General features: G+C 53.1%; 1 protein-coding gene across 1 annotated transcript in view; it reads right to left on the bottom strand.

The window, feature by feature from the left end:
• Itga11 (integrin subunit alpha 11) overlaps window positions 1-24,962 on the bottom strand; it is a 108,738-nt gene that overhangs the window by 50,863 nt on the left and 32,913 nt on the right. Inside the window, exons 3-4 of the mRNA XM_047539777.1 lie at window positions 4,308-4,408; window positions 263-354 (exon numbers count right to left, since the gene is read on the bottom strand). Of these exons, the coding sequence (XP_047395733.1) occupies window positions 263-354; window positions 4,308-4,408 (193 nt within the window). The remainder of the gene's footprint in view (window positions 1-262; window positions 355-4,307; window positions 4,409-24,962) is intronic.

Raw genomic sequence — 24,962 nt, 5'->3', positions numbered from 1 at the left:
CCTGGGTGTGCACACAAAGGGCTCCATCCTTTTTCCTACCTGAACTGTCCCCTCCAAACGTACAACTCAGACACCCAGAAAGGCCGGAGCTTGTGGAGGGGCTTCCTCCTGCTGTGCACAGGTGGGGAGGCCGGGGGCGGGTGAATGTGTGCGAGGAGCAGCTGGGGTGAGAGGACTTTCAGCCCCTGCCTCTTCTACCCCGCGTAGTGGGTCTGGGTGGGCAGGAAGGGCTGGACAGCACGGCGGGGCTGGTGGCTCTTACCAGGAAGCTGTTGTCCTTGGGGTTGGTGGCGAGGCTCAGCCCGAGGCGCATGTTGTCCTTCCGCTCGGACACGTTGGACAGGGTGACCCTTCCTGGGGAGGAGGGAGATGCTCAGCCTGCTGCCCGCTCCTGCCCACCCTCTGCCCAGAGCTGCTGCTGCCGCTGCTGGTCCCTGAGGTGCCTGGGTTCCCTTGCTCCCCGGATACGGTCTCATTCCTTCCTCACAGGTCCCTGGGAGATGTGTCAACTGGGTCTCCGAGAGGCCAACAAGAGTTCAGGTTCACATACCGAGCCCACGGCAGAGCCTTCTTCTAGTCTAGGCCTTCTCGTCTGCCAGTCATCTGACTGGGCCCCAACGTCCCCTGAGTCCCACCCCAAACACTCCATGGCACCCACTGAGGCCCCTTCTTCTCTGCAGAGTTCCTTCCGCTGACGCTTGCCAGCTCTGGCGCTGCTCTTTCAGGGCCCCCTTCTCTGCTCATCCACCAAACTGACAGATGGTGATGAAGATTCCCTCTCACGAGGACAACTCGACAGGAGACTTCTAGAGCTTTCTAGGCCTTGCAGAACATCACTCTGTGGTTGACTGCCAAGAGCCATATTTGGGGGCAAGGATATCGGCCCACCGGTGTAGGGAGAGGGTTGGCTATGGTAGATTAGAACCACAAAACAGTTACATCAGTTAAGTTTTTTCTGGATCATTCCATCATGTCACTGAAGGGAAGAAAAATGAGCTCTGATCCCCCAGAAGTGTGTGGTGTGTGTGTTTGTGTGAGCTCACCGACAGGAAGACAGACGGGGAGCTGGGCCGTGTCAGTCCTGACCTGCAGCCGGGAGAGTCCTCTGAGTCTTCCCCGCGTGGGGGCTTTGGGACCCCCCACTCAGACTAGTTTGCATTCTGCTTTGTGGGTGACTGGAGGCATAAAGAGGTGGCCTGGCGTCCAGGGTCACAGGTCAGCAAGGACTGGCAGGGCAGGCCCCACGGGTGGGCATTAGTGGGGGCCGGAAAGGCAGACACGTGACTGCCCCGTGGCCAGAGGGAGGGGGCGGCAGGTTTGTTATTTCTTCCCTTTGGTCTCCCTCAGTTTTCAGGAAGGCTCCTCAGGAAATCAAATCCAGCCCCCTTGGCTGTGCTGACTGACTGGGATTAGTTTCGGCTTCGCCTGTGCAAACAGGCCAGGGAGAAAATGAGAGGCGTAGTGCTTGTGTTCTGAGGCGCCTGGGCGCTCACAAGCTCTGCCCACACCTGCCCGCCCAGGACCTCCTCTTGTCCTGGGGGTCCAGGTGGCACCATGACCATCTTCAGACAAGGAAATCAAGGTATAGAAAGGGTTAGGGGCTTTCAAAGGGCCACTCACTGATAAATAGAGTTGGGGACTTGAACCTAGACCCTAGGATGTCACGTTTATTCCCTATCGAATGGCCTCATGGTGGCAGTGGGGGCTGCAGAGGAGGCTTCAAGATCTAACTAGGGAACCTCCGCCCCAGCCAGCCAGGAGGCGTCCAACCTACATTTACTGAGGGGCGTGGTCACTCTCCTGGCTGCCTTCTTTCCTTCCTCTGCCTGGGACTGAAGTCCATGCTGAAGTGGCCCTGCCAGGGGCAGAGGGGCATGTGAGAAAGTCCCCTGTGCTGTCCTGTGTCCTCCTGCTCCTCTGCGAATGGAGAGAGTGGAGCCCCTCCTCGCAGGTCTGGTGAGTCCCCAGGCAGAAGCCCCTCCTTTCATGGGGTCTGCCTTCCAGCGTCAGGCCCCCTCCTCCACCCTGTCCCTCACGAAGACCCTGACTTCATCCAGGTGTTGAGGAGAGCTGCCAAGAGAGATACTCGCTCACACTGACGTGTGAATGATGACGCCACTGAGCCTTCCCTGGAGAGAGAAGAAAGGACATTCCTGGCTTAGTAGAGCCCAGGGCCTGGAGAGGCCGTAGGAAACCCAGGACTCAGGCGTCCTCGCCTTGGTTTTCCACTGTGGGGATAAACTGGCAGATGGTCTTCCCGCTCTGCATTTTTTTCTCAGCAGGAGAGAGAGAACCATTCTTCAAATGAAGACAGTTTTCCTCTGTCCCAATTCACTTTGTTACCCACTACCTCTGGGCTCGTGCCCCAGCTCAGAATTTTTTTTCCAGGGTTTTATGTCTCTTCCTCTCTCTGGAGGGAAATGGGTTCATATTGGAAGCCAGAGCAATAGGCAGAACAAAATGATTGGTTCCATGCCCACACCCCGCCTGTCCCAGGAGCTTCGCTCAGTGCCTGAGTAACATCCACCTCTCCCACCACCTCCCTTGCTCCCTCTGTGCTAACCACATGGCCTTTTTTTCACATTCTCCAATGGAGCCAACTCATTTCTACCTCAGGGCCTTTGCACTTGCTCTCCCTCTGTCTGGAATACTTCATTGCCATCTTACTCCTTCTCATTGTCTGGTCTTTGCTCAAATATTACCTGCTGAGATAGGCCTTCCCCACATGACCACTTCCTGACTTATTGTACAGCATTTGTTCCATCTGAAATTATCCTGCTTTGAAATTTGTCTGTTTATGCATTGTCCCCTCCCAGCAGAGTCCTTGCTTCTTGTTCCCTGCTGCATCCCAATAACTAGCTATCCTAATAGCATAGTGCTTGGTATCTATCAATACTCATTAAAGGTAGAGGGGCGGAGGAGCGGGGATGGAGTTCGATGGTAGAGTGCTTGCCTAGCATATGTGAGGCCCTGGGTTTGATTCCCAGCTCTGGGAAAAAAAAAAAAAAAAAAAAAAGAATGGAGCTGGAACAGATCCTCTGGTGAGCAAATCGAGACTCAGAGGGAGGATGTGAGCTCCCTGGGCCTAACAGCAAAGAGATGGCACAGCTGGACGGGGAAGCCCACCTGGGCCTGCCTCAGAAGCCTGTGCTGGAGGTGCTGATGGCCAGACTGGAGGCGGCCAGCCAGGCCCCCTCCCCCTCCACTGTTTACTCACTGAAGAGCTAGGTTTTGAACTTCCCACCCATGGCGCTGACGCAGATGTGGACAGCAGGAGCCTCCAGCACCATGTGACAGGCAGCTGGCCGCCCTGGGGATCTGCGTTCTTGATTATCGGGCTTTCCCTCGGATGGACGCTGCCTCTTTGTTCATCTGCGAATCCCTCCAACCTCTGCCATTTCCTCCTGCAGGCCCTGCTGAGCCCCTGTCCTCCACCCCCAGGGCCACCACACGATGCTCTAGGGCAGAGGTACCTCCTGGAAGAGGAAGACAGGGAGACCCAGCATCCTGGCCCTGGGGAAGGCTGGTCCTGAGAGCTGCAGCTTCTCAGTTCCCAGGAGACCGCCCCTTCTGAGGGCAGAGCCAGGGCCAGTCTGGTCTGACCTTCAGGACAAGATGGAAGTGCTTTGGTGGATGCACGTGAGGGCACACAGGAGCACCCCAGTGGATTTTGAGGACTTGGGAGGCTATGGCTGCTCCCGGCATCTCCCATCCTCCTGCTCCAGAATAGGCCTCAGAACCCTTCAGTGAGGAAAAGGCTTCATTCAGAAAGGCAGAGTGTTCAGTGGTCAGCACAGTCATAGACGGTGGACTGGCATCCCATCACTGGATGTCGCTGGACAGGTGCCTCACTTCAAGTGCCATCATCCTGTTATCTGCTAAATAGTGACATCTCATGTGGGTGTTGTGGGGATTAAGTGAGTCCAAATACCTTAAAAGTGCCCGCACATGGTGAGCATTATCCAAGATCCCTGAATGCCAGCTACTGCTGTTAGTATTTCAAAATCAGAAAGAAGACAGGAAATGGTTTTCTCCTGCTGGGAGAGGAAACTCCAAGAGCCACAGCCCCGGACACTGGAGCCTGGCTTTGAACCCCATCTGGCTCTGATAGGCTATGTGACTATGGGGAACTTGCTTCCTCCTCTGGCTTTGGCTTCCTCACCTGTAATCTGGGGACAGTGATGTCAGCTGGGTGAACTTGCGGGGCAGCTGGGAGGAGCCAGGTGACTGAGCCCGGACATGCGTCAGAGCCTGCTCCACACTGGATGAGGCCTGGCCTCTTTGTGAAGAGACAGTGCCACACTTACCCAGGTTGAGCTTGGTGCAGTTCCCCTGGATCACAGGACACTTGTATACATCTCCTGTCTTCTGCTGGCCATTGGTTTCCAAAGGGGCACCCACGACTAGCCTGCAGAGGAAGGGGAACAAACAAAGACTCTGGGGGAGGCACTTCTTCCTGGCAGAAGCTGGGACCTGGTGGGCAGTGTGGAGGGGAAGGCCGGGGCCAGGGCAGGAAGGAGGCCTGGAGCAGCAACCCCAGGCCGACCCTCAGGCTGACTGTGATCCCTGGGACCTGTTGCCAAGGTCTGGAGATGCAGAGAGGAAGACCATACAGGCCCTGCGACAAACCAAGGGGGCAAGTCCCTGTCGGAGGAGCGGGTGATGCCCGGCTGGGTCTCACAGATGACTAGGAGTTTGTTAAGTGGTGCAGCGGGTAAAGGGGGCCTGCTGCAGAGGAATGATGCTTTTGGAGCCACCGAGTCTTGCCTATCTGTCATTATCTGCAGGGGCCTCGTTCATCTCACAAGGAAGTCTTTCAGTGAGAGGTTGGGCATGTTGCTCAGTGGCCAGTCTGTCTTTGCTCAGGTGGACAAGGCAGCCAGAGGGTGGAAGGGGGCTGGGGTGGCCAACCGGGGCTTCTGCTTGCGCCTTCAGATGGAACAAAGTTAGGGATCCAGAGTTGAGATCACCCTGGATTATCCAGGTGGGCCCTAAATCCAGTGACAAGTGTCTTCCTGAGGGACACAAAATGGAAGGACATGAGAAGAGGAGGCCAAGCGAAGACAGAGGGATATGGGAGGGGTGCTGCCGCATGCCAAAGGGTGCTGGAGGCCCCAGAAGCTGAAGCACTGAGGAAGGATCCTCCCGCAGGGCCTGAGGAGGGAGGCAGAGGGGCCGCTGCTTCCATTTCGACCTCCAGGTCTGTGCGAGGGTGCATTTCCTTTGTTCTAAGCCACTTAGTTTGTGAAAATTCACTGCAGCGGCCACAGGAAACAGATGAACTTTGCTGATGTGCATACAGATTCTAGGGAAGACCAGCAGCCACCTCTTCCTAGCCTGGCTGAGTCCTGCAGGCAGTGACCCTGGAGCCCTGGGCTGTGGGCTCACCTTTGAGGCCAGGGAGACGTCCCCTCAGACAGCCGCCTCCACGCCTCACCTCCAGGCCCCAGAAGGCAGCACCAGCAGGGGCGGCCTAGAATGGCAGGGAGGTCACAGGAGTCCCAGTCTGACCTGAGGTGAGGCCTCCAGCACACGTGGGCCTCCGGCGCACCCAGAGCCCTCCAGGACTTGGGCCTGCCAGCTCTCTGTTCTGGCCTTAATGGCTAATAGTGACTGGAGATGGTACTCTTTCCCAGGGACGGCCACTGTGACAGGATGGCTGCCACACTTATGATGTCCCTAGAAGGCTCCCAGATCCAGGGGGTAAAGAAGAGATGGGTGGAGTTGGGGACATAGGGCAGGTGAGACATTCGGGAGTCCTATTAACCCTGTTCTCTTGGTTGTTGCCTGCTGCCAGTCACATGGCCCAAGGAAAGGTCCCCAGTTGTTTTCTGGCTCAGGACGGTTGTGAGGAGATGGGCCTATAGACTCAGGAGCACAGGACGTAAGTGGCTTGCCACGGTCACATGCTCCAGCCCCAGCCACAGCCCCAGCCCAGCTCAGTGCACAGGCAAAGGAAGCCGGCTCCCAAGGGGAGAGCGACAGAACTCTGAAATGAAGAATCTGTGAAATACGAACTGAGGTTTCTCCCCTGGGCCGCCAGATAATGACAGATTCCAAATATAGCCCCTTATTAAACATGCCTATTTTCGACTGGCAGGAATTAATTGGACCCATAAAATCTGTTTGTCTAGACGACATGATTTTTGGCTACTTATTTCTGGGAGTGATTGTGTGGTCAAAGCCACTCCATTCTTTCCAGAAAGGTGTGGGGGTGGGGAGGGAGGGAGAGAGAGAGAGAGAGAGAGAGGCTGACATTGAGAGATCAGTCAGGAAAGAAGCTTGGTCTAGCGTGGGTACCCACGTTATAATCCCAGTGGTGACAGGGGAGACTGAAGCTGGAGGATGGCAAGTTCCAGGCCAGCTCGGGCCACTTAGCTAGTCCCTATCTCAAAAAATATACAAGACTGGTGTTGTAGCTCAGTGGTAGGGCGCCCTGGGTTCCATCCCCAGTACCACTTGAAAAAAAGCAGTCAAACAAGGGCTCCCAACTTGCTTTCCCAGCTGCTTCCACTTTCAAGGTCCGCCTGACAGGCGACTGAGCCCTCTGAGGGCTGCATCTCCGGAACACGCCGCTGGGCGGGCGCCTTCTGAACGCAGCGTCTTCCAGGAGCACTTCAGGTGCCTCTGGGAGAATCGGCATTGCATGTTCTAAACCAGGAAGACACTGCTGTCCTCCAGAACAGCTACCCGTGCGTCTCCTAAAGGGCAGGGTCCCCACAACTTCCCGTTTTACAGAGTGGAACTCTGAGGCCCCGGTGACCTGCTTGGAGGGTCCTAATAGAGGGCAGCGAGGTCCCTGGGCTAAGGGTTCAGGAGCGGGGTCTTCCTCCCAGCCCTGTCCCTAGCTTACTGAGTGGTCTTGAGAAATCACTGAATTTTTTGACCTTGGTTTTCTTGGCTGGGAAGTGGGGTTAAAGATTCCCGTATCGCCTACCTCTCAGGAGGTGTTAGGAGGCATGGGGGACAGCGGGGGCCACATCTGGGAAAGTCATACATAAGAGTGGCAGCTTCCTGGAGGTAATGTGTCCTGGCAGTGGCTGAGAGGGGACAATCTGACAGCATATCCACTAAGTCACTGTGACCTCAAATTTGCAACAAGGCAGGGCTTTGTCCTTTTTAGAGTCCCATCTCCATTCTCCCAGACTTGTTTCTCTGGGGCTCCTTGGCACTTTTTTTGGGGAACAGGGTTTACTGTACCCATAACATGGATGTGGAAACTGAAGCCCCAAGAGGGAGCCGACCGAGGTCCCACAGTTCATTTGTGGCAGAGTGGGGACAGCTTCCTCTGTGTTGCCCCAAATGTTCCTTTGTTGGGAAGGGAGGCTGGGGTCAGGCCTCCTCCCCATCTGGGAGTGTGGCATTACGTGTGCCTGGCGGGCTTGAGGTTTGGAGGATATGATTCAGTCTTACTTTGAGGGGATAACTGCCGAAGCACAGGGAAAATGTTCGCGTCACCACTAAGACCAGCCAAATTGCTCCTGGGGTCTGGCAGCCCCTACCACCCCCTGTGGCCTCAGCTTCATGCAGCCACCGGAGCCTCAGGGCCTGCTGTGCCTCTCGGCGGCTGGATACCCAATCTCTTCTGGCGCGGGCACCAGACAGCACAGCGAACCCTGAAGGTGGCGGTGAGCAGGGGCCCCTCCATGGGCTCTGTGCTGTGAATCACTGCTGCGGGCTCCGTTCTGCTTCCTGTGGAGGCGCAGGAGGAGGTGCTGGCTGAAGGGGAATTGGCAGTGGGCATTTCAGCCGCAGCTCTGTAGCAGGGCCTCACCGAGGGAGGATGCTCGCTGTGGAGTTGGCTACCTGAGAAGCTGCACATGGCCCTGCCAGGAGCTGGGGTCCCTAGCTTCCAGCAGGACACAGGCTGAGAGAGGGAGCCCCTAGCCTGTGAGGCTCATGGTGAATTCTTCCTATCCTTAGCTCCATCCTTCAAGGCATTTTTGGTCTTCCACTTTTAAAATTACAATCTCCTGTCATAAAAAAGATGTGACACGCACTCCCAGACTATGTGTAAATTTATATGTAAAGGACACCAGTGTATGTGTCGATTCGCACATAGCTCAGACCGGACCAGTTTTATCGGCCAGCTTACAGTGATTGTGTCGTTGAGGGCATGTGACTCCCGTCACCCCAGTCAGAGTGAATCACAGGACTTGTGCTCAGAACACAGGGACTAAGCTGGTGTCTATTCTCCGGATGCTATGGTGGGTGGATGCAAGGCCTGGACCGATGGCAGCCACCTTGTGATGATGAGGGGTGTGAGCTGACGCTAAGTGTGGGAGGGCAGAGAGAAGCAGAGAAGGAACTGAAGTCCTGATGATATTGTAAACCCTTGCGTCAAGGTATCCCTGAGGCTCACGCTACTGCTTGATGTTTAAGAATAAGGGCAGTAACTACCATTTACTGCATAAGTGTTTGAATTGAGTTTTCACGTATTATAACTAAAAAATTCACTTGTGAGTGGCTAAGGAAGAAGAAAACCCACATGGCTAACAGTATCTTTAGATGTCCCAGGTGTTACCATGCACTGAGAGAAAGATGGCAGCTGAGGCCTGCGACGGGGAGCAGATTCATACCGCAGCTCGCGCTCCCCGGGGGCCTGTGTCTACCGAGCGAGCGCGGGCGGGACCACTGACACCATCTACGCCATTTCTCCTCCTTGTTTAACTGAATGCATAAAACCGTCCCCCCACCCAGCCTCACGGGAACAGAAGCTCCTTTGTTCTATGAACATCCCACTTAGAACAGCCACTTGGACAGGGAGCCCTGCGCTCCAGATGTTTCTAGTTACCTGAAGCTGGCCCGGGGAAACTTCCTTGGGCCAACACTGGACGAGGGCCCAGAGGGCATCCAGGGCCCAGAGCAAGGAAGTGCTGGGTCCCGGACCTCGGGGCTGGCACAGCCCTGCTGCTGCCTGGTGTCCCAACTCAGGGCCGCGCTTCGCCGGCCGTGGAGGTGGGGCTGCAGCTCCAGGCCCTGCCAGGCCTTTTATTGGTTGTGTCTGGCGAGACAGGTGCGAGCCTTGTAGCTCCCCAGCAGACCGCGGAAGCCCGAGGCCACGGGATGCTTGAGCAAGGACCACCTGCCTCTGGAGCTGGTCCTGAGCCGAGAGGTTGGCAGAGGGACTGCCGCAAAGATGTGGGCTCAGTCCCCTTCCTGGACAGCCTCATGGTGCCTCTCGTAAGGCCCGATCTCACATTCCAGGAAGTTCAGGGATCACTGCTGATCTGTTTCGTTTAAATGACTCACGTTCAGTGCAGCTCAGTAGCACTGGGTTTTAATGACCAGGACAGCTGTGAGGCTGGCAGGGCACTTTGTGTCTGAGGCTCAGAAGTGGTGTAATAAGCGGTTCCAGAGCGGGACTCCACGCGCAGTGCTCTTTCACCACTGGGAAGAACCGGAGGCTCGGAGGCCCAGTGTGGGGGCGCTGCCCTCTGGGGAGCCGGCTGGGAGTCCTCCGGGGCCCTGGCTCTTCTGCTCCCCCTCACCTGTGCCTCTTCCAGCCCGCCCTCCTCCCGCTGCTCAAGACCTGGTTTCTCTCCTGGCTTCATTTTTCCTTTACTGAAATCAGATAGGGGCACTGGGGAGGGGGTTTCGCCTGGGCCGAGAACTCCAGGGAACAAAGGAGAGACTATTCTCTTCTCTCTCCCGCTCTCTCCATGGAAAATGTAATCTCCTCCAGCTCGTGTGAGCCGGTGGCTAATGTGTTCAAGATGGGGCTGGGAAGCGCTGAGCACAGTGAGCGGGAGCCTGCTTGAGGGGCCGGCCCTGCACTGGCTGGGGCTCCCGTGTGCAGGGAGAGCCTGCCTGGGACCTGCAGGCCTTCCTGGGCTGGACGCAGGGCTTGTGCAGGTCTTGGTTCAGACACCCGGCAAGGCCCTGCGTGCTGGTGGCGAGGAAAACGAGGACCCTCTGTTTGCCAGCATGTCCCCTACTCTCCCTGCTTCTGTAAAACCCTCATCCTGATGGAAATCCTATGTGTGTATTTAAACAAACACGTACTGTGATGGTTAATTGTATGTCAATTTAATTAGGCTACAGGGTACCCAGGTATTTGATCAAACATTATCTGGGTATTTCCATGAAAGTCTTTTGGTACTAACATTTAAATACGTAGACAGAGGAAAGCAGACTGCCTTCTCTAATGGGGGTGGGCCTTGCCCAATCAGTTGAAAGCCTGCTAGACTAAAAGGGTTGACTCCTTCCAGGATTCTTCCCACCTGGTTGCAGTTGATCTGGGGTGTCAGATTTTTCCTGCCTTCACACTTGAACAGAAAGAGCTTTCCTTTACCTCAGGCACCTGCCAGTCTTTGGACTGGACCCCACCCTCTGCACATGAGGCCTCTAGATTCACGTGAACCAATTCTCTCTATTAAATCTCTTCGTATGTTTGTGTGTCGTTTCTCTGGATTGCCCTTAAGAAATGCACATTGTGGTCTTATATTCCAAGGGCTCTAGGTACATCGCTTCACGCGGCTGGCCTTTCACACCCTCAATCATTCATTGATTCCTGAGCTTGTACTGAGCCCCCACTAGTGCTCCCAACACTGGCAGGGTGTCAGTCAGTCCTGCCTTCAGGACTCCGGTTTGTCACAGAGACAGATGGGCCAGCAGGCAATCACGACACAGCAGCAGGGGTCAAAGAGTTCCCCAGACGGGCGGCATCAGCCTCTTTGGGAGACTGCGGGACGGGCCCCAGCTTGGGCCCCAGTCCAGACCACCATGGACTGAGGAGCTGCAGGTGGGCCCAGCATCTCTCTTTCCACGGCCCTCCAGGGACGCTGATGCATACTTAAGCTTGAGGAGCACGGGCGGCTTACTCAGGGCAGCAGAGGCATGGTGGTCCACGCTGGGCACAAAGCCCTAAGTTTATTCCACAGGGTCACCTCTCTTCACGTCCTCTGAGGCTCTTTGCACCTCACTGCTGATCACTTCTCTGTCCCACTTTCACAAGAGCTGCTGTGAACCCTGTGCCAGATGTTCCTTCTCTGTCATCATTTAGGGCTCATCTCCAAGCGCCCCTCCTCAAGGAGGACTTTCCTACCTCTGGTCACTCCCGTCTCACCGCCTGCCTCACCTCCGTCACTGCACTGTGCAGGAGCTCTGTGTTCTCCACATGCCTCTTCATTTAGGCTGTAAGGAGCCAGGACACCTGCAGGCACCCCACCCCAGAACAGCAGCGGGCACAGAGTAGGTCCCACAATATAGCTGTCCAATGATGAGCTAGTCATCTGGCTTAGAGATGGCTATAACTGCAGAGTCTGAAGTCCGGGACTATTGAACACAGGCTACTTTGGTCCCAAACCCCATGGGCCCAGCTGGGAGAGTGGAACAGGCGCTAGTGGAGGAACCCACGACTCTACCCTGTGGCCTAAAACAAAGGTGGGAACTTCCCTGGGCCTCAGTGTTCTCATCTGCCAAATGGGGCTGCTTACCCTTCAGGGTTTTGAAGGGTATAGGTTCCTAACCCGGTTAGTCATCGGAATCAATCCCCTGGAGAGTGACAAATGCAAGTTCCCGTGCTTTGCATCCAGAAGGTTCTGATTCAGCCAGTTGGAGACAGGGCCCAGGAATCTGTATTTCCAGAGGCAGGACTGGAGGTGTGGTTTGAAGAAGCTGCCGAGGGAGGCACGAGCCCTCTGACAGGTGGTGAAGCTTCTGCACCTTGGCTGCCTCCGGTCTCCTGACCACAGCTACCCGCTCTCCCGTCCAGGAGTGGTCTTCGATTGGTTTTATTTCTTTGTTTTTCAAAATTTCTTTTGGTCAGAAGGAAACGTGGGAGAAATACCTCCCTACACTCACTGGTTCGAAAAGTACTAACATTTAAAAAGCAGATTCAGTGGTTTTCAGATTACACAGTGTTTGCTGTGCAGTGTTCATGCTGCGGATCTGTGCAAAGTAAAACCGGAAAGGCTCTGCCTGGCCTCCCCACCAGCCCATCAGAAACCGCCATTAGCAGCCAGGGGTGGGGACAACCGTCCTGACAGATGTGGAGGTCGTGAAATCTGGAATCTTTCCATGTTGGTAGTTCTGAACACACTTTTCCCCCTTGGTTATTCCATGTGTGGACACCTTTCCATGTCAGTTTATGCCAATAACACCCTGTGACCAGGCCCCTGCTGTGGACCCCACTCCAACCCCTCCGGACTACGCCTCTTCTGCTGGGGTGACAGTCAAGGACCAGAGCCCACTTAAGCTTTCTGTCTCCAAGTAGCCCAGGCCTGCTTCCAGGGTCTGCCCAGGCCTCTTTACAGGGTCTTTCTGATGGCAGATCACTGACGGTGCCAATCAAGGAGTGGCTGTTTGCCAGGGGTGTGGACAGAGCTCAGGTGTGCAGGCTGGAGTGTCCACATGTGTGAGGTCCCTTAATCATAGAGAGGGAGGAAGAACAGAGGGGGCTTGTGGGCCAGAATGGCCCTTGCTCTGGTGCTGCAGGCCCGCAGACATCAGGAGGGGCCTGGTCTGGATAGACAACGGTGCCTCCTCCTTTAGAGTGGGTACCCAGTGTCGGACTTTAAACCGCTGTCCTGTTTCTGGGGACTTGGTTTCCGTCTTTTCCTATTGATAGCTGTTTAAGTGCCTTCAAGACATTTTTCTGTTGCACAAACCTTTGGTCAGTGCAAATCAATGAAAAAACTTCCCTGCACAATTAGCTGTGTGCAACCCGAGACTCGCGGGTACAAAGCACCCGCACGGTAAGTACTCCAAGGGCTGGGCACGGAGGCAGCCCCTCGTGTCTTGGGTACACGCCTGTTGACAAGCGTCGTCATCGTCACTAACATTGATTTCACAAGTTTGGCTCCCTGGTTTGTTCCTGGCAGCTTTGGGTCCACCTCAGCTTAGAGCCATTTTTCCTAAACTGCAGAAGTACTTAGAACAGAAGAGGGAAGGGTGGGGGAGGGCAGCCGCAAAGCACGTCCTCCGCCCAGGTGGGGGGAAGATGGACCCTGACCCTCTGCTGTGAGGAATGGGAGCAGCCAGCTTGTGCCATCTCGTCAAAGGGCGTCACTGGCTCAGTGCCTCTCCCCTTGGCACGCCCCGTGCCAGGCGCACGTCCACTCTGGACGAGCCCCGGCTCTCCCCCGCCCGCCTCTGCATGTGCAGTCCCCTCATCCAGACTTTCCTACTGAACCTGCCTGGTGCCTCTTTCTCCAGGAAGCTGTCTTAGATCTCTCCACCAGAAGTTCTCTCAGTTCCCACGCTTTGTTTGAACCTCTCCTGTCTTCTCTCTCCTGTTGATACTTTGCCTCCAGAGAGCAGAGAGAGCGCTTGGCCCACCTTTGATCTCTGCCTCAGTGCTGCTCAAGGCACCTTGGACACGGTCAAGGCTCAATAATTGTTTGTTGAGAGAATAAGTGAGCGCACAGGTGGCCGAGCTGCTCCCTCTGCAATGACAAGTGCGTCTTCACTTTGCTTCCTGGGGTGCAGCCAGGAGCTGAGCTTGGCTGAGTGCTCTGGGTCCCCTTTGCAGATGGTCCCCGTCCTTGGTATACTCGAGGCCTGCTCTCTCAGAGAGGTGTCCTTGGTCTGCTCTCCCTAAAGGGGCTGAGCATGCAGGGTAAACCTCCCCGCTTCTCTTTCCAAAAACACTGGCTGGTTTCTCCAAGTGCTGCTCGGAGGGTTTTTCCTTTCGGTGTTATAACAACCCTCCCCTGAAATGAAACGTAAACGCAGCACAGTTGGCGCAGATGTTTCTCAGAGGAATGTGCAGTTTTAATTTCTCGGCATGTGGGGCTGATGGCTCCGCAGCTGCTGCATGGCAGCAGGGCAAGGGGCCTGGCTCCCCTCTCCCGCCCCGGGCAGGTGTTTCCTTGGGCTCCTGGGGAGCGTGTGTTGGGTGAACACCCACACTCTCGCCTTCATCGCTGGGCAGGGAAGGTCGTGCCCATTGGGTTGAGGGAGACAGCAAGGCCCGGGAATGCCAGGATTTCCCCAGACCACACCATTGGCTGGGGCTGAGGTGCACCAGGACTCTCATTGTCCCCACTGTGTCCAGGGCTCTTTCCACCAACCACATGGATCAGGGTGGTGTAGAAGGAGGAGAAGACCCTGAGACAAAGGGACAGACACTCTTTGGTTCCTGGGCCTGTTGATGTGTTTGTGGTGGACTCTGATCTATTCCAGATCAGGTAAATGACCCGGGGTGGGCCACTTGCCCTCTCCGGGCCTCAGTTTCCTCATCTGTAAAATGAAGGACTTGATGGAATCAGTGCCATGCAATGGCCCCCGAGTGCTGCCTGTGTGCCAGGCGCTGTGACTGGCAGAGGCATGACGCAGTCCTCGCCTCCTTCTGGTGAGTGTGGAGGGACCTGCGCCCTCTGATGGTCGGGCATGGAGAACGATGCTGTGAGAGGGCCCAGGAGGAGGGGAAGGTCCGCACGACGCCCAGGTGCCACTCGGGGAAGGGAGGCTGGGCCCATGGAGGGAGGACAGCTCTGAGTCCAGAAGGGTGCCAGTGCCCAGGTGCCATTTCTAAGGTGAAGGCTGTGCCTGGGCGGGCCCAGAGGGATGGACAAGTCCCCGCCTCCACAGAGCTGAGACAGGGCGTCCTGGCCACTCCTGCCTGCCCCTCCCCTCATCCTAAGTCCCTTCCCTCGTCCCCACGCTGTCCAGAGAACTCCAAAGTCACTCTGAGTGCAGACACGTGGTTGGTGCCTATGTGAGCTGACGAGTGTCACGCTGTTCCCCTGCATTATCTCCGCCTGCTTCCTAGGGTCTCTAAGCTCCCGCCTCTGGCCACCCTTTGGATTCAGGCATTGGCAGTCTCTTTCAGCGACAGGAGAGCTGAGCTGCAAATCCATGAGTGAGGCTTACAGACCTCTCACAAAGGATGAGGCCAGTGGTTCCGGAACTGGGCTGGATATTAGCCTTACCTGGGGATGTTTAAAAACAGATCCCCAGGTACCACCTCTTAGAGATTCTGCTTTGGTTACTTTTCTTTTCCTTCAGTACTGGAGATTGAACCCAGGGTTACTTTTCCATTGAGCTACATCCTCAGCCCTTTTTATTTTTTATTTTGAGACAGTATATCACTTAGTTGCCGAGGCTGGCCTTGATCTTGATCCTCCTGCCTCAGCCTCCTAAGTTATAGGGATTACAGGTGTGTGCCACAACACCTGCCCGCGGTGGTGATTCTTAAGCCTGACGGAGATATCTTTCTTCTGTGCCGGTTTTCACAGGTCATTCTATCCTCAGCCAGCTTTGGGAGCCCCTGCATTGTGTAAGGTGATTACCAGACTTTGGAATAATGGAGAACCCTGGCCACCTGGGGATGGGGACAGGATGCCCCATCAAGAAATGGTTAATAGGGATAGAGTTAGCCCAGGGCTAGAGGCTTTGCCTCGTGTGTATGAGGCCCTTGGGTTTGATCCCCAGCACCAAAAATGAGAAAAGCTCATGACCACTGGGACATGCATTCATCTATTTTCAAAACACTATATATGCGTAAGCAAATAAATGAATGCACGGATGAATATTTAGAGGGAGTCGATTACATCCAGGTGTGCGAGGGCCCCCCGATGTTAAGGTGCTTACTCCTCACGGCGCCCCTCGAGACGGGCATTCCCTTTTCGAGGCCTGCTCGCTGGCTGGCTGAGTGGCAGCTCCTGGGCCTCCTCCTTCTCCCTGCTCCCACTCCGGGAGGCAGACGGGCTGCAGGAGGGCAGGGAACACGGAGGCCAGCTCCGTGCTGCACCGGGGAGTCCCCGGCCACCCAGACACCTCCTTCAAAGCGCTCTGTATCTGGTTCAAAGCTCATATTTAGTTTCCACTTCTCCCTCTGGATTATGATAGGGGCTATTCTTCCAGGGTTGCTCTTATTTTGAGAAGCCATAAAGAAACAAAATGGCTGGGACCGACTTGAGCCATTGCAGAGTGTGGTCTGTCATGACATTCTGGGAAACGTCCTCCTCCTGGGTTAGTGCCATTGACTCAGCAGTGGGGAGGTGGAGGACGAGGCAGCGAGGTGCTGTGGACAGGGAGCAAGCTGTCCGGGGGCAGGCCACTGCCTGCCACCTACCTGCCTGCCTGTCTGGCCTCACCTTGGCTGGACGCTTTTGAGCTTTGCATGGGAAAGAAAAGGACAGGAAGTCTCAACCTCTCCGTGGACCCCAGACCCTGGGTAAGGACGCCCAGCCTTGGGCTTCCCTGAGATGAGCTTAAGTCCCAGCTAGACTTCTAGAATCGTTCTCTCCCTTTCTTTTTCTTCTCCTGTGGGCCCATGCCACACACCAATGACACAAAACTGAATATGAGGCCAAGACCACCAGGGGGGCTCGAAGCCTCCTTCTTGCTTCTCTCTCTTCTTGGCTCCTTATTTTCCTTCTTGTCTTCTCTTTCTGTCTTTCCTTTTCTCATTTCATCTTCCATTTCTCCTAATTGACTTTTCTTACATCCCTCTCTCTGCATGATTGGCTCAGGGTGACTCATGGCAGCCAAAACAGGAAGAAGATAATCAAGAGGCAAAGTGGGGAGGATTGGGGAATTCAACAGGAAACCACAGAGAGCGCGTCGAGATGGTCTCAAGTTAGTAACAAGCATCTTGCCATTGGCTGTGAGTGTCCCAGGAGTGGGGAAGAGAAGCTTGGATAGGGAAGAAATGCTCTCTGAAAGAATCCTATACCCCAAAGAGCCCACGATTCTTCAGGAGTCAGGAAAGCTAGAGGAGGCATTCTATCCAAGCCTGGGGAAAACCAGGGCTGGGCTAAGTGTGATGGGTCACAGTTGAGATTAGTGAGAAAGGCCTTTATAGCACAAAGATTTGATTTTCTAATTGCGTGTAACCTTACCACACACCCATTGCCCTTTGTGGCTTCTCACTGTACAGCCTAACTGAGCAAAAGTACCTGCCGCCCTGTTGATGGCATCTGTGGGAAGCCTATACATGATTGGTGGTCATTCCTGGGCCCTCATGTGCCCTCTAGTGACACTTACAATAATTGCAGATGAGGGCAATTTTATGGCGAAGAAGTCTTTGAAAACTTAGTCATCCATTGGTACCTGTAGGGCATGGGTTCCAAGACCTCTGTAGGGACTAAAATCCACAGATACTCAAGTCCCTGTGTCAAATGGCATGGTGTTTGCTTATAATGTACGTACCTTATTCCATATGCTTCAAACCATTTTTAGATTACTTATGATTTCTAATACAATGTAAATTCTATGTAAATGGCATTTTAATGTCTTGCTTAGAGAATAATGACAAGAAAGGTCTGTACACAGTACAGTACACATATGTATGCAGAGTTTTAAAAATCTGCAGTTGGTTGAATCCATGGGTACAGAACTCACAGGATACGGAGGGCTGAATACACCCAGCTTGAAGAGGCAAACTGTGAAATGATATAACTCCACTCTCAGGATGGAGTGAGTTTTGGTGTTAGTTTATTCTCCCCCTCGTGTGAGGTGCCCCTTTTCTCTCTCTTGTGATGGACTTAGGAAGGATGTTGGGGTCACAGAATGAATCATGGCCTTCAGAGAAGATGGGAGCTGGAGGGCCCACAGGCTGCAGGGTAGGGGTGGGAAGAGGAGCGGGGAGGAGATGCTGAGTTGGCAAATCTTTTTGGCTTCCCTGTACTGCCCCAATGAAATTTATTTTCTTTCTTGGAGGTTAGTAACCAGGAGACTTTCTTTTCAATGTTTCCACTACCGAGATTGTGTGTCTTCCTACCCATAAAGTGCGCAGCGGTTGGCTCCTGCCTTTGGAGTTGGGCTCTACAGATGCTCTGCAGCCCTGAGGACCGGCCTTGTCTCCACCTCTGCCTGAGCAGTTGGTGTGGGCTACAAGTAACCTGGGCCTCACTAACACACGCCTCAAGTCCTACGACTTCCTGTGTGGGTCTGGCGTTAAAGAAAAGAAAGAAACAAAAAGAAAAGAAGAGTGAAGAAATGAAAAAAAATAAAAGAGAGAGAGCAAAGAAATAAATTGTCCAGAGATTCATGGAGTCCTGGAAACCATCTGCAGCTGCATCTTGAATGTACCACAGAACCCAGAGCTGGCGCTGGCTCCTGGGACCCCAGGCCCTCCTGGCTCTTCCCAGTGCTGCTTTGTGCTTCTGAGGGCCCGAAGGTCCCAGCGAGGACAACTGTCTGGAGGTCATCCCCCTCCCAGCTCTCCGCAGCTCTCCCCCTTCTCTCCTGTGTGCCTGCCAGGGTCTGCTGGGTGGCGCAGCCTGGGGCCCTGGGCCAGCATTTCCCCCGAGTTCGCTTTCTCTCTGGCTTTCGTGTTGGGCGGTGTCATCCTATCCTGGGCCTTGCTGCTGCAGTGATTTAGACTTTAACCAGAATGAGTCATGGTGTGGATTTTATCTGTTCCAAGAGAAAATAGCAGAGGACGTTTATGTGCCGTGGTGCTGGGAGCCTGCTCTGGGGCCAGAGCCAGGAAATCTCAGTGAGATCTCCACAGCAGCGAAGGCCGAGGCTGCCCAGGCCTGACTGTCACTGTGGAGGGGCATGGGCTTGGACATGATTGAGCTTTCTGCCCTAACAACAGATCCTGAGAGCACTTTCCTTGAAACCTCTCCCTGGGCACCATATCTCTTTTGGAGGGAGGGAGGGAAATAGCTGCTCCAGCTTCCTCCCCAGGATAGACTCTACACATCTCCCATTTCCTCCTTGTGCAAACCCTCTGGGGTTTGCATCATGATGCCCATTTTACAAATGAAGAAACCCTGATCCAGAAATTGGATGTGATGTACTCAAGCTCTCGTGGTTTGGAAAGTGGCGGAGCTAGGAAGGAAACCCAATTTAGGTGATTTCGAAGCCTAGACATTCCCTAGAGTGAGGAGCCTCTCAGATGGGCTTTCATTTTATTTTCTGAGGTCAAAGACCAGTGCCCACCCTGGGATCCCACTCAAGGCCTGTGGAAAAGGGCCACAGTGGAGAGCTGGCTAGCCTTGGGGTTGGGAGAGGAGGACAGGACAGGCAGGAGGGCATCACCCCTGGGTCTAGGCTTGACAGCAGATCTGTGGGTTTATTCCTATGGGTTGTCTTTATGATGAACCTGAAATTCCACTACTGGTGGACCTCTGGAAGTCTCTAGTGAAATGTCAACTTGCCTTCTAGGAAGGCTAGTACCTAAAGCAATTATAAGAGACTAATGCCTTAGCAAATTAGAGTTTGGTCTAGGTGGGCACCATAGAGTAAATTTTGAGTCCTGGGATTCAGGATGGGAGGTGGATTAACCCTTTGGCGCTTGATACTTAAACGCTTACTAACTGAGCTAGGATCATCACCGGAGGTGGGAATCGCACTGGCTGGCAGCTGAAGTCCTGGGTTTCAGCCCTGCCTCTCTCACTTGCTTGCTGTGGAACCTCGGTCTAGTATCTGGGCCCCGGTTCTATTTCTAGGCCTGGTTTTCTCATCAGTAAAATAAGGGTGTTGGGATAAATAAATTTTAATCCCTTCCTCAGGCAGGGGGAAGATGCTGCTGGGGGTGGAGCAGCCCTGGAGGCCCATCCACAGGCCTGTGTGGCTAATCTGCACTCCCGGCCTGCGCCCAGCTACCCAGGCCCTCCCAACCCACCTCTGCTTCTGAGATTGGGGCCAGGTGAAGACCAGGGCAATGGCAGCTCTGTCTTCAGGTCAGGGAGCTCCCCCATCTGGCTGGGCCCACCAGTAGAAGACACTGCGACTGTAAAGAGGTCTCTGCGGAGAAGCCTGGAATTGACCTGTGCCAGGCAGGTCCATTCCAACCCTCGTCCACCTCAGGGGCTGAGAGTCGCCAGCCACGTGCCTGCCTTTGGAGGAGGTGGTGGTGGCGTCTATATTCTGCCTTGGTGGATGACTTGCTCCCACGACTGGCAGGCTTCTCCCTCTCCACTGCCTCCTGGTGCATCTGCGGGACACCCAACCCCACAGCCCTTCCAGCACCTGGTCGCACAGCCCCGCTCTGGGCCTCACGGCTGCTTTCTGCACCTTCTCTTCCACCGGAAAGGGAGGTGTCCTTTCTCTACACGCCGTTTCTTCTTCTTCACCCCTACCCATGCTCTCCCCTCCACTGCTCCACTCCTTTCTGCTCTGCCGAGGAGGAAGTCCACCCTCACAATCCTCTCCCAATTCCCTCTGCCACGCTCTCTTGCCATATTAAAAAATGACATCCCTCACATGAACCCCGAGATCCTTTTGTGTATCCCTCTTTCTCGGTGTCCGTCAGCTGGGGTTAGGGTTCTTTGGACACCCGCCTCTCTTCCTGGATGGGCTCAGCACCTGTTCTCCTCACACATGCTTGTGTGAAACTGCTTAGCGTTGTGTCCTGGGGACGCTACAACCCCTGCTTCTCATGGAAGACTAGGTTCCCAGAGGCTGTGGGGTGGGGACTGCCCCTGGGGCCTACCCAGGCCCCCGAGCTTGGAAGAGTTGGGTTCCAGACTTGGCTCTGACACTCACCTTCTTTGGAGTCTCAGTTGCCTCACCTGTAAAATGGGATCACACCTACCTACTTTCCTTAAGAGTTGCTGAGTCTCTAAATCGATACTCAGGGAGTTCGCTGTGGACTCTTGTTTTTAAAGCCCATATAGTCCCGAAGGTGTCTCTCTTGGAGATCACTGAACTGTCAGGCTCCTGCTCCCTGATGCCTGGAGGGAAGGAGTCAGAACGTTCTGCCTTTCAGAGAGCTGAGGCTTCATCTCCCTCCAGGTGTGAAAGCTTCAAGGACAAACTGAGGACTTTGGGGCCCAACTCTGTTTCTTCTCAGCACCAGGAAGCTTCCTGCTCCTGAGGACCAAAAACTTAGAGCAGCCTCTGCCAACCTGGCACCAGAGCTTCTGGGACATCAAATGGTCTTAAAGTCAACTGACTTAATAACTTCAGTGTAAATGCAGTAGAGTCATGTGGATTAAATTTCTCTGAAAATACACATGGGTTTAAAAAGGGGCAGAGAACACTCAGCCCCTGAGGAATTTGTTTTCTCTTTCCTTTTTGTACGTCTGTGAGTGTTGTTATTGTTGCTAAAATCAAAACATGTGGGAAGCTGGTCAAGATGTCGGGAGCGCTGGGGCACAGTCAGCTTTGCCGAGTTTGAGCTGTGAGTGGGGGTGTAGTGGGCAGAGGGGGAAGGGGTAAGAATATGAGGTGGCCCCCCAACAGGCCTGTCCCCTCATCCTCCAGCTTCGTGCTCACAGTCCTGTGCCCCTGACGTAAAATGAGACTCATACCTGGTAAATGGGGCCTAGTTCATTGGTTCCTGTGGCGACAGGTGGTGGGCTCCTCTCTGGGGCAATGCTGGGACCTGGATTGGGGGGCAGGAGCTGGGGAGGGAGGTTCTTCCCCCCTGGTGACTCCCTGTCTAGCCCCTTGGTGGAGAGGGTGGGCCTTCAGAGGCGCCATCTCCCTGCTGGAGCCTGTCAGGAGCTCTGCTAGCCCCTGGAGATGCTGCCCAGGTAGGAGCAAGGTTCTGCCGTGGGGCTGGCAGCCAGGCCTGCAGCAGAGGCAGGGAGAGCTTGGGTCGAGAGAGCCCAACCATGGCCAGCAGCCTGGCTTCAGTTCTGCTGCTTCCAGCTGCAAGCAGCTCAGTCATCAGTCTCTGCTTTGCTGATTACAACATCCACACTTTGGGATTTTTGACCTTGCCCCTGGTATTTGACCTGAGGCATATGGCTCCATTCCCACCTGATATTTGAGCAAATGGAGGTTCAGGAGGGTTGAGAGCTTGCCCTGAGGCCTGTCCTTAAGTGGCAGAGACTTGTGCTTCAAACCCTTGCTCTTCTCCTTCCTTTGAGGCATCCTAGCATGGAGCTGAAGCAACCTTCCACCCGCCCCCCCAGCTCCGAGCCATGCATAATGGTCAGCTGCTGTCCCAGCTGTTGGTGACACTGCCACCAACCTCTCTTTTTAATGATCAACACTCACTGGGTCCTCTGTCTGAATACAACTTTCAGAAGTCTGCCTGCAGACCAGGGAGAGTGGGGGCCAGTCGGATGCAGGGAGAAGAACGGTCAAGCCGGATGTGCAATGAAGTCTGAGGGACAGGGATTCCTGAAAGGCCTGGGGTGCTCCTGTCCACTCCGTATAGACTGTGGCTCCTCGGGCTCCCAAGACTGCTTTTGTGAGTCTCAGCTGTGGCAGGGCACAGGCCCAGGTCCAGTGGCTGTCATGGATGTGGCCCTGTATCTTTCCCACAGTGCTCTTGGCTGCACGTAGATCAACGAAAGCAACCAGGAGTCGATTCTAGCATATTTTTAAAGCCCACTCTCAAAGACCCTGTCCAAATGCCCCTCTTCTATGAAGCCCTCCCAGAGACTCCAGGCCAGGGATTTCTCTTGGCAAACTCTGGCTGAACTCTGCTGGGAGCAAGGAGCTGGGCCGGACGCTCTCAGGCTGCAGGGAATGAAGCTGGGGGCTAATAAGGGACGTAGCTGTGAGCCTAAGTGACTCCAATACAACACTGTAAATGATACGTGCCATCGGAGAGAAGGCTAGGGAGGGAAAGGTCATTCTAGGCTAGAAGAAGGATCCAGAAGGCCTTCATGGAGAAAGTGAACTCATAGAGATAAATATAATTAATACCAGTCATATTTCTGTCTCGTATTGTTTTTAAATTGCTCCAAGGATATTAGCATTGCCTCCTCAACTGGTCTGTGCGTTTCTTGAGAGTGAAACCAGCCGTGTCTTACTCATACCAATATTTTGCAGATTCTAGTAACATTTATTAGCCAGATGCTAATATTGATCAAAATGAATTCTATCTTTGAAAAGTTAGTTCAACTTACTGTTCAACCTTCAAACCATGTAAAAAGATGGATGGAATTTATATCTGGGTTAGTTGAGAGAGGATGAGTTCGTTAACTTAAACTTCTCAGGTGTGTTTTTGAGCATCTAGTAAATGCCAGGGGTTATGTCCCTGACTGCAGGAAGAAAGACAATGAAACACAATTATTAATTGTCCTGTTTGTTTGAAAAATGCTACGGAAAAGGGAAATATGCAGGGGCAGCAAATCTAGCAAGGAGAAGGGAGAGCCCATGAAGGTTTTTCAGAAGAGCGCTATCTAAATTTATAAAAGAACATGAAGAAGAGTTTTCAGCTCCAGTCATAAGCAGCCACGAAAGCTGGACAAAATACATCCAGCAGGTATTTTCAGGCACTGAAATCAAAACAGAGCTCTATACTTGAGAGAAGGGAAGGACAGGGCCTGAGACCACATTTGCCCCAGCTTTCTCTCCAAGGGCATATTCCTTGTTGGATTCCAGAGAAATAGAGTACAGACAGAGCAGCCATCTTGCTGGATGAAGGAAACCCATTGAAGTTGGGGCCGCAAAGGTGACTGGGATCTGGTGCAGGATGAGGATAGGTACCAGAAAAGAGAGCCACAGGAAAAGAGTCCCCCAAATGGTCAAATGTCTCCCTCAGATCCTTGGCTGGCTCCTCAGCTGGGTCTGCATGGTGAGAGAGTGGAAAACCAACCAGAAAGCAGCCAGGAGGAGGAGGGGTCTTAGAGATGGAGGAGAGATTTTAGAGGTTGCCCCCTACCAGGTTGGTGCCTCTTAGGAGATGCTGGAGTTTGTGTCTGGCCAGAATGAAGAGATCTGGGTGAGCACACTGGGCTTCCCTCTGAGACCCCAGGAGAGCCATGCTTTAAGAGTGAACACCACATCCTAGGAGTAAGGGCAAAACTAGACTAGACCTGCCCTGAGTGAGGACCACACTGTGCCATGATAAGACTGAAATGATTTCACCAGTAATTTAACTGCCTATCAGAACAAAACACAGCATTCTTAAAGGAAGGAAACATAACCTACAGCCTCTGTAATGTGTCAGCCACAATATTCAGCATTAGAGTAAAAATTACCAAATACGTGTAGAATCAGGAAAAAGTGACTGATGGTCATGAGATAAAATAGCCACTAGAAGCAGACCAGAGATGATCCAGATATTAGAGCTAATCAACAAGAACTTCTAAATAATTATGATTAATATGTTAAAACAAATAGAATAAAAGATGGATAAGTGGGATAAAGATAGACCACTTTAACAAAATAAGAAACTATTAAAAATAATCAAGTGGGTTGGGTGCAGCATCATACACCCATAATCCCAGGGGCTCAGGAGGTTGAGGCAGGGGGATCACAAATTCAAAGCCAGCCTCAGCAACTTAGGGAAACTCTGTCTTAAAATAAAAAATAAAAAAATGGCTAGGGAGGTGACTCAGTGGTTAAGCTCCCCTGGGTTTAATCCCTGGTATAAATAAATAAATACATAAATAAATAAACAAATAAATAAAAATGTAATAACAAGTAGATTGATAGGTTTAGGAGCGCACAGGGTACAACAGGAAGCAGAATTAGTGACTTTGAGGACAGATCAATAGACGCTATTTAAGTTGATGCACAATGAGAGAGAAATGGAATAAACTGGAAGGAAATGCAACCATGGTGGGAAGGCCTATCATAGAGCAATTGGATTCTATGAAGAAAAAAGAAGTCACACTTGAAATGAAGGTAGAAAATTTTCCAAATTTGATGAAATATATCAACTTCAGATTCAAGAAAACACTACATAGAATAAATACAAAGAAAACTACACTTGTATATATCCTATTTCCACAGCTGACATTAAGATAAATAGAAAAGCAACCAAGGAAAATGACATATTCATTCAAAAGATGAATGATAAAAACGGAAGGTTGACATCTTGACAGAAATCATACAGTTGGAAGACAAGGGAATGACATTTTAAAATGTCAAAAGAAAATCTGCCAATCTAGGATTCTATACCTAGATAAGATACACTTAAAATATTAAAGAGAAGCTGGGTATGGTGGTTCATCACGCCTGTAATCCCAGCAACTCGGGAGGCTGAGGCAGGACGAGGCAAGTTTGAGGACAACCTCAGAAGCATAGGGAGATTCTGTCTCTAAATAAAAACTTAAAAAGGGCTGGAGATGTAGCTCAGTGGTAGAGCACTTGCCTAGCCTGTAGGGGGCCCTGGGTTCAAAATGAAGGACACCAGAAAGCATAATTATGTG

The sequence above is a fragment of the Sciurus carolinensis genome, chromosome 2, assembly GCF_902686445.1.
Source record: "Sciurus carolinensis chromosome 2, mSciCar1.2, whole genome shotgun sequence".
Classification (NCBI taxonomy): domain Eukaryota; kingdom Metazoa; phylum Chordata; class Mammalia; order Rodentia; family Sciuridae; genus Sciurus; species Sciurus carolinensis.
This window is presented reverse-complemented; position numbering and strand designations above follow the sequence as displayed.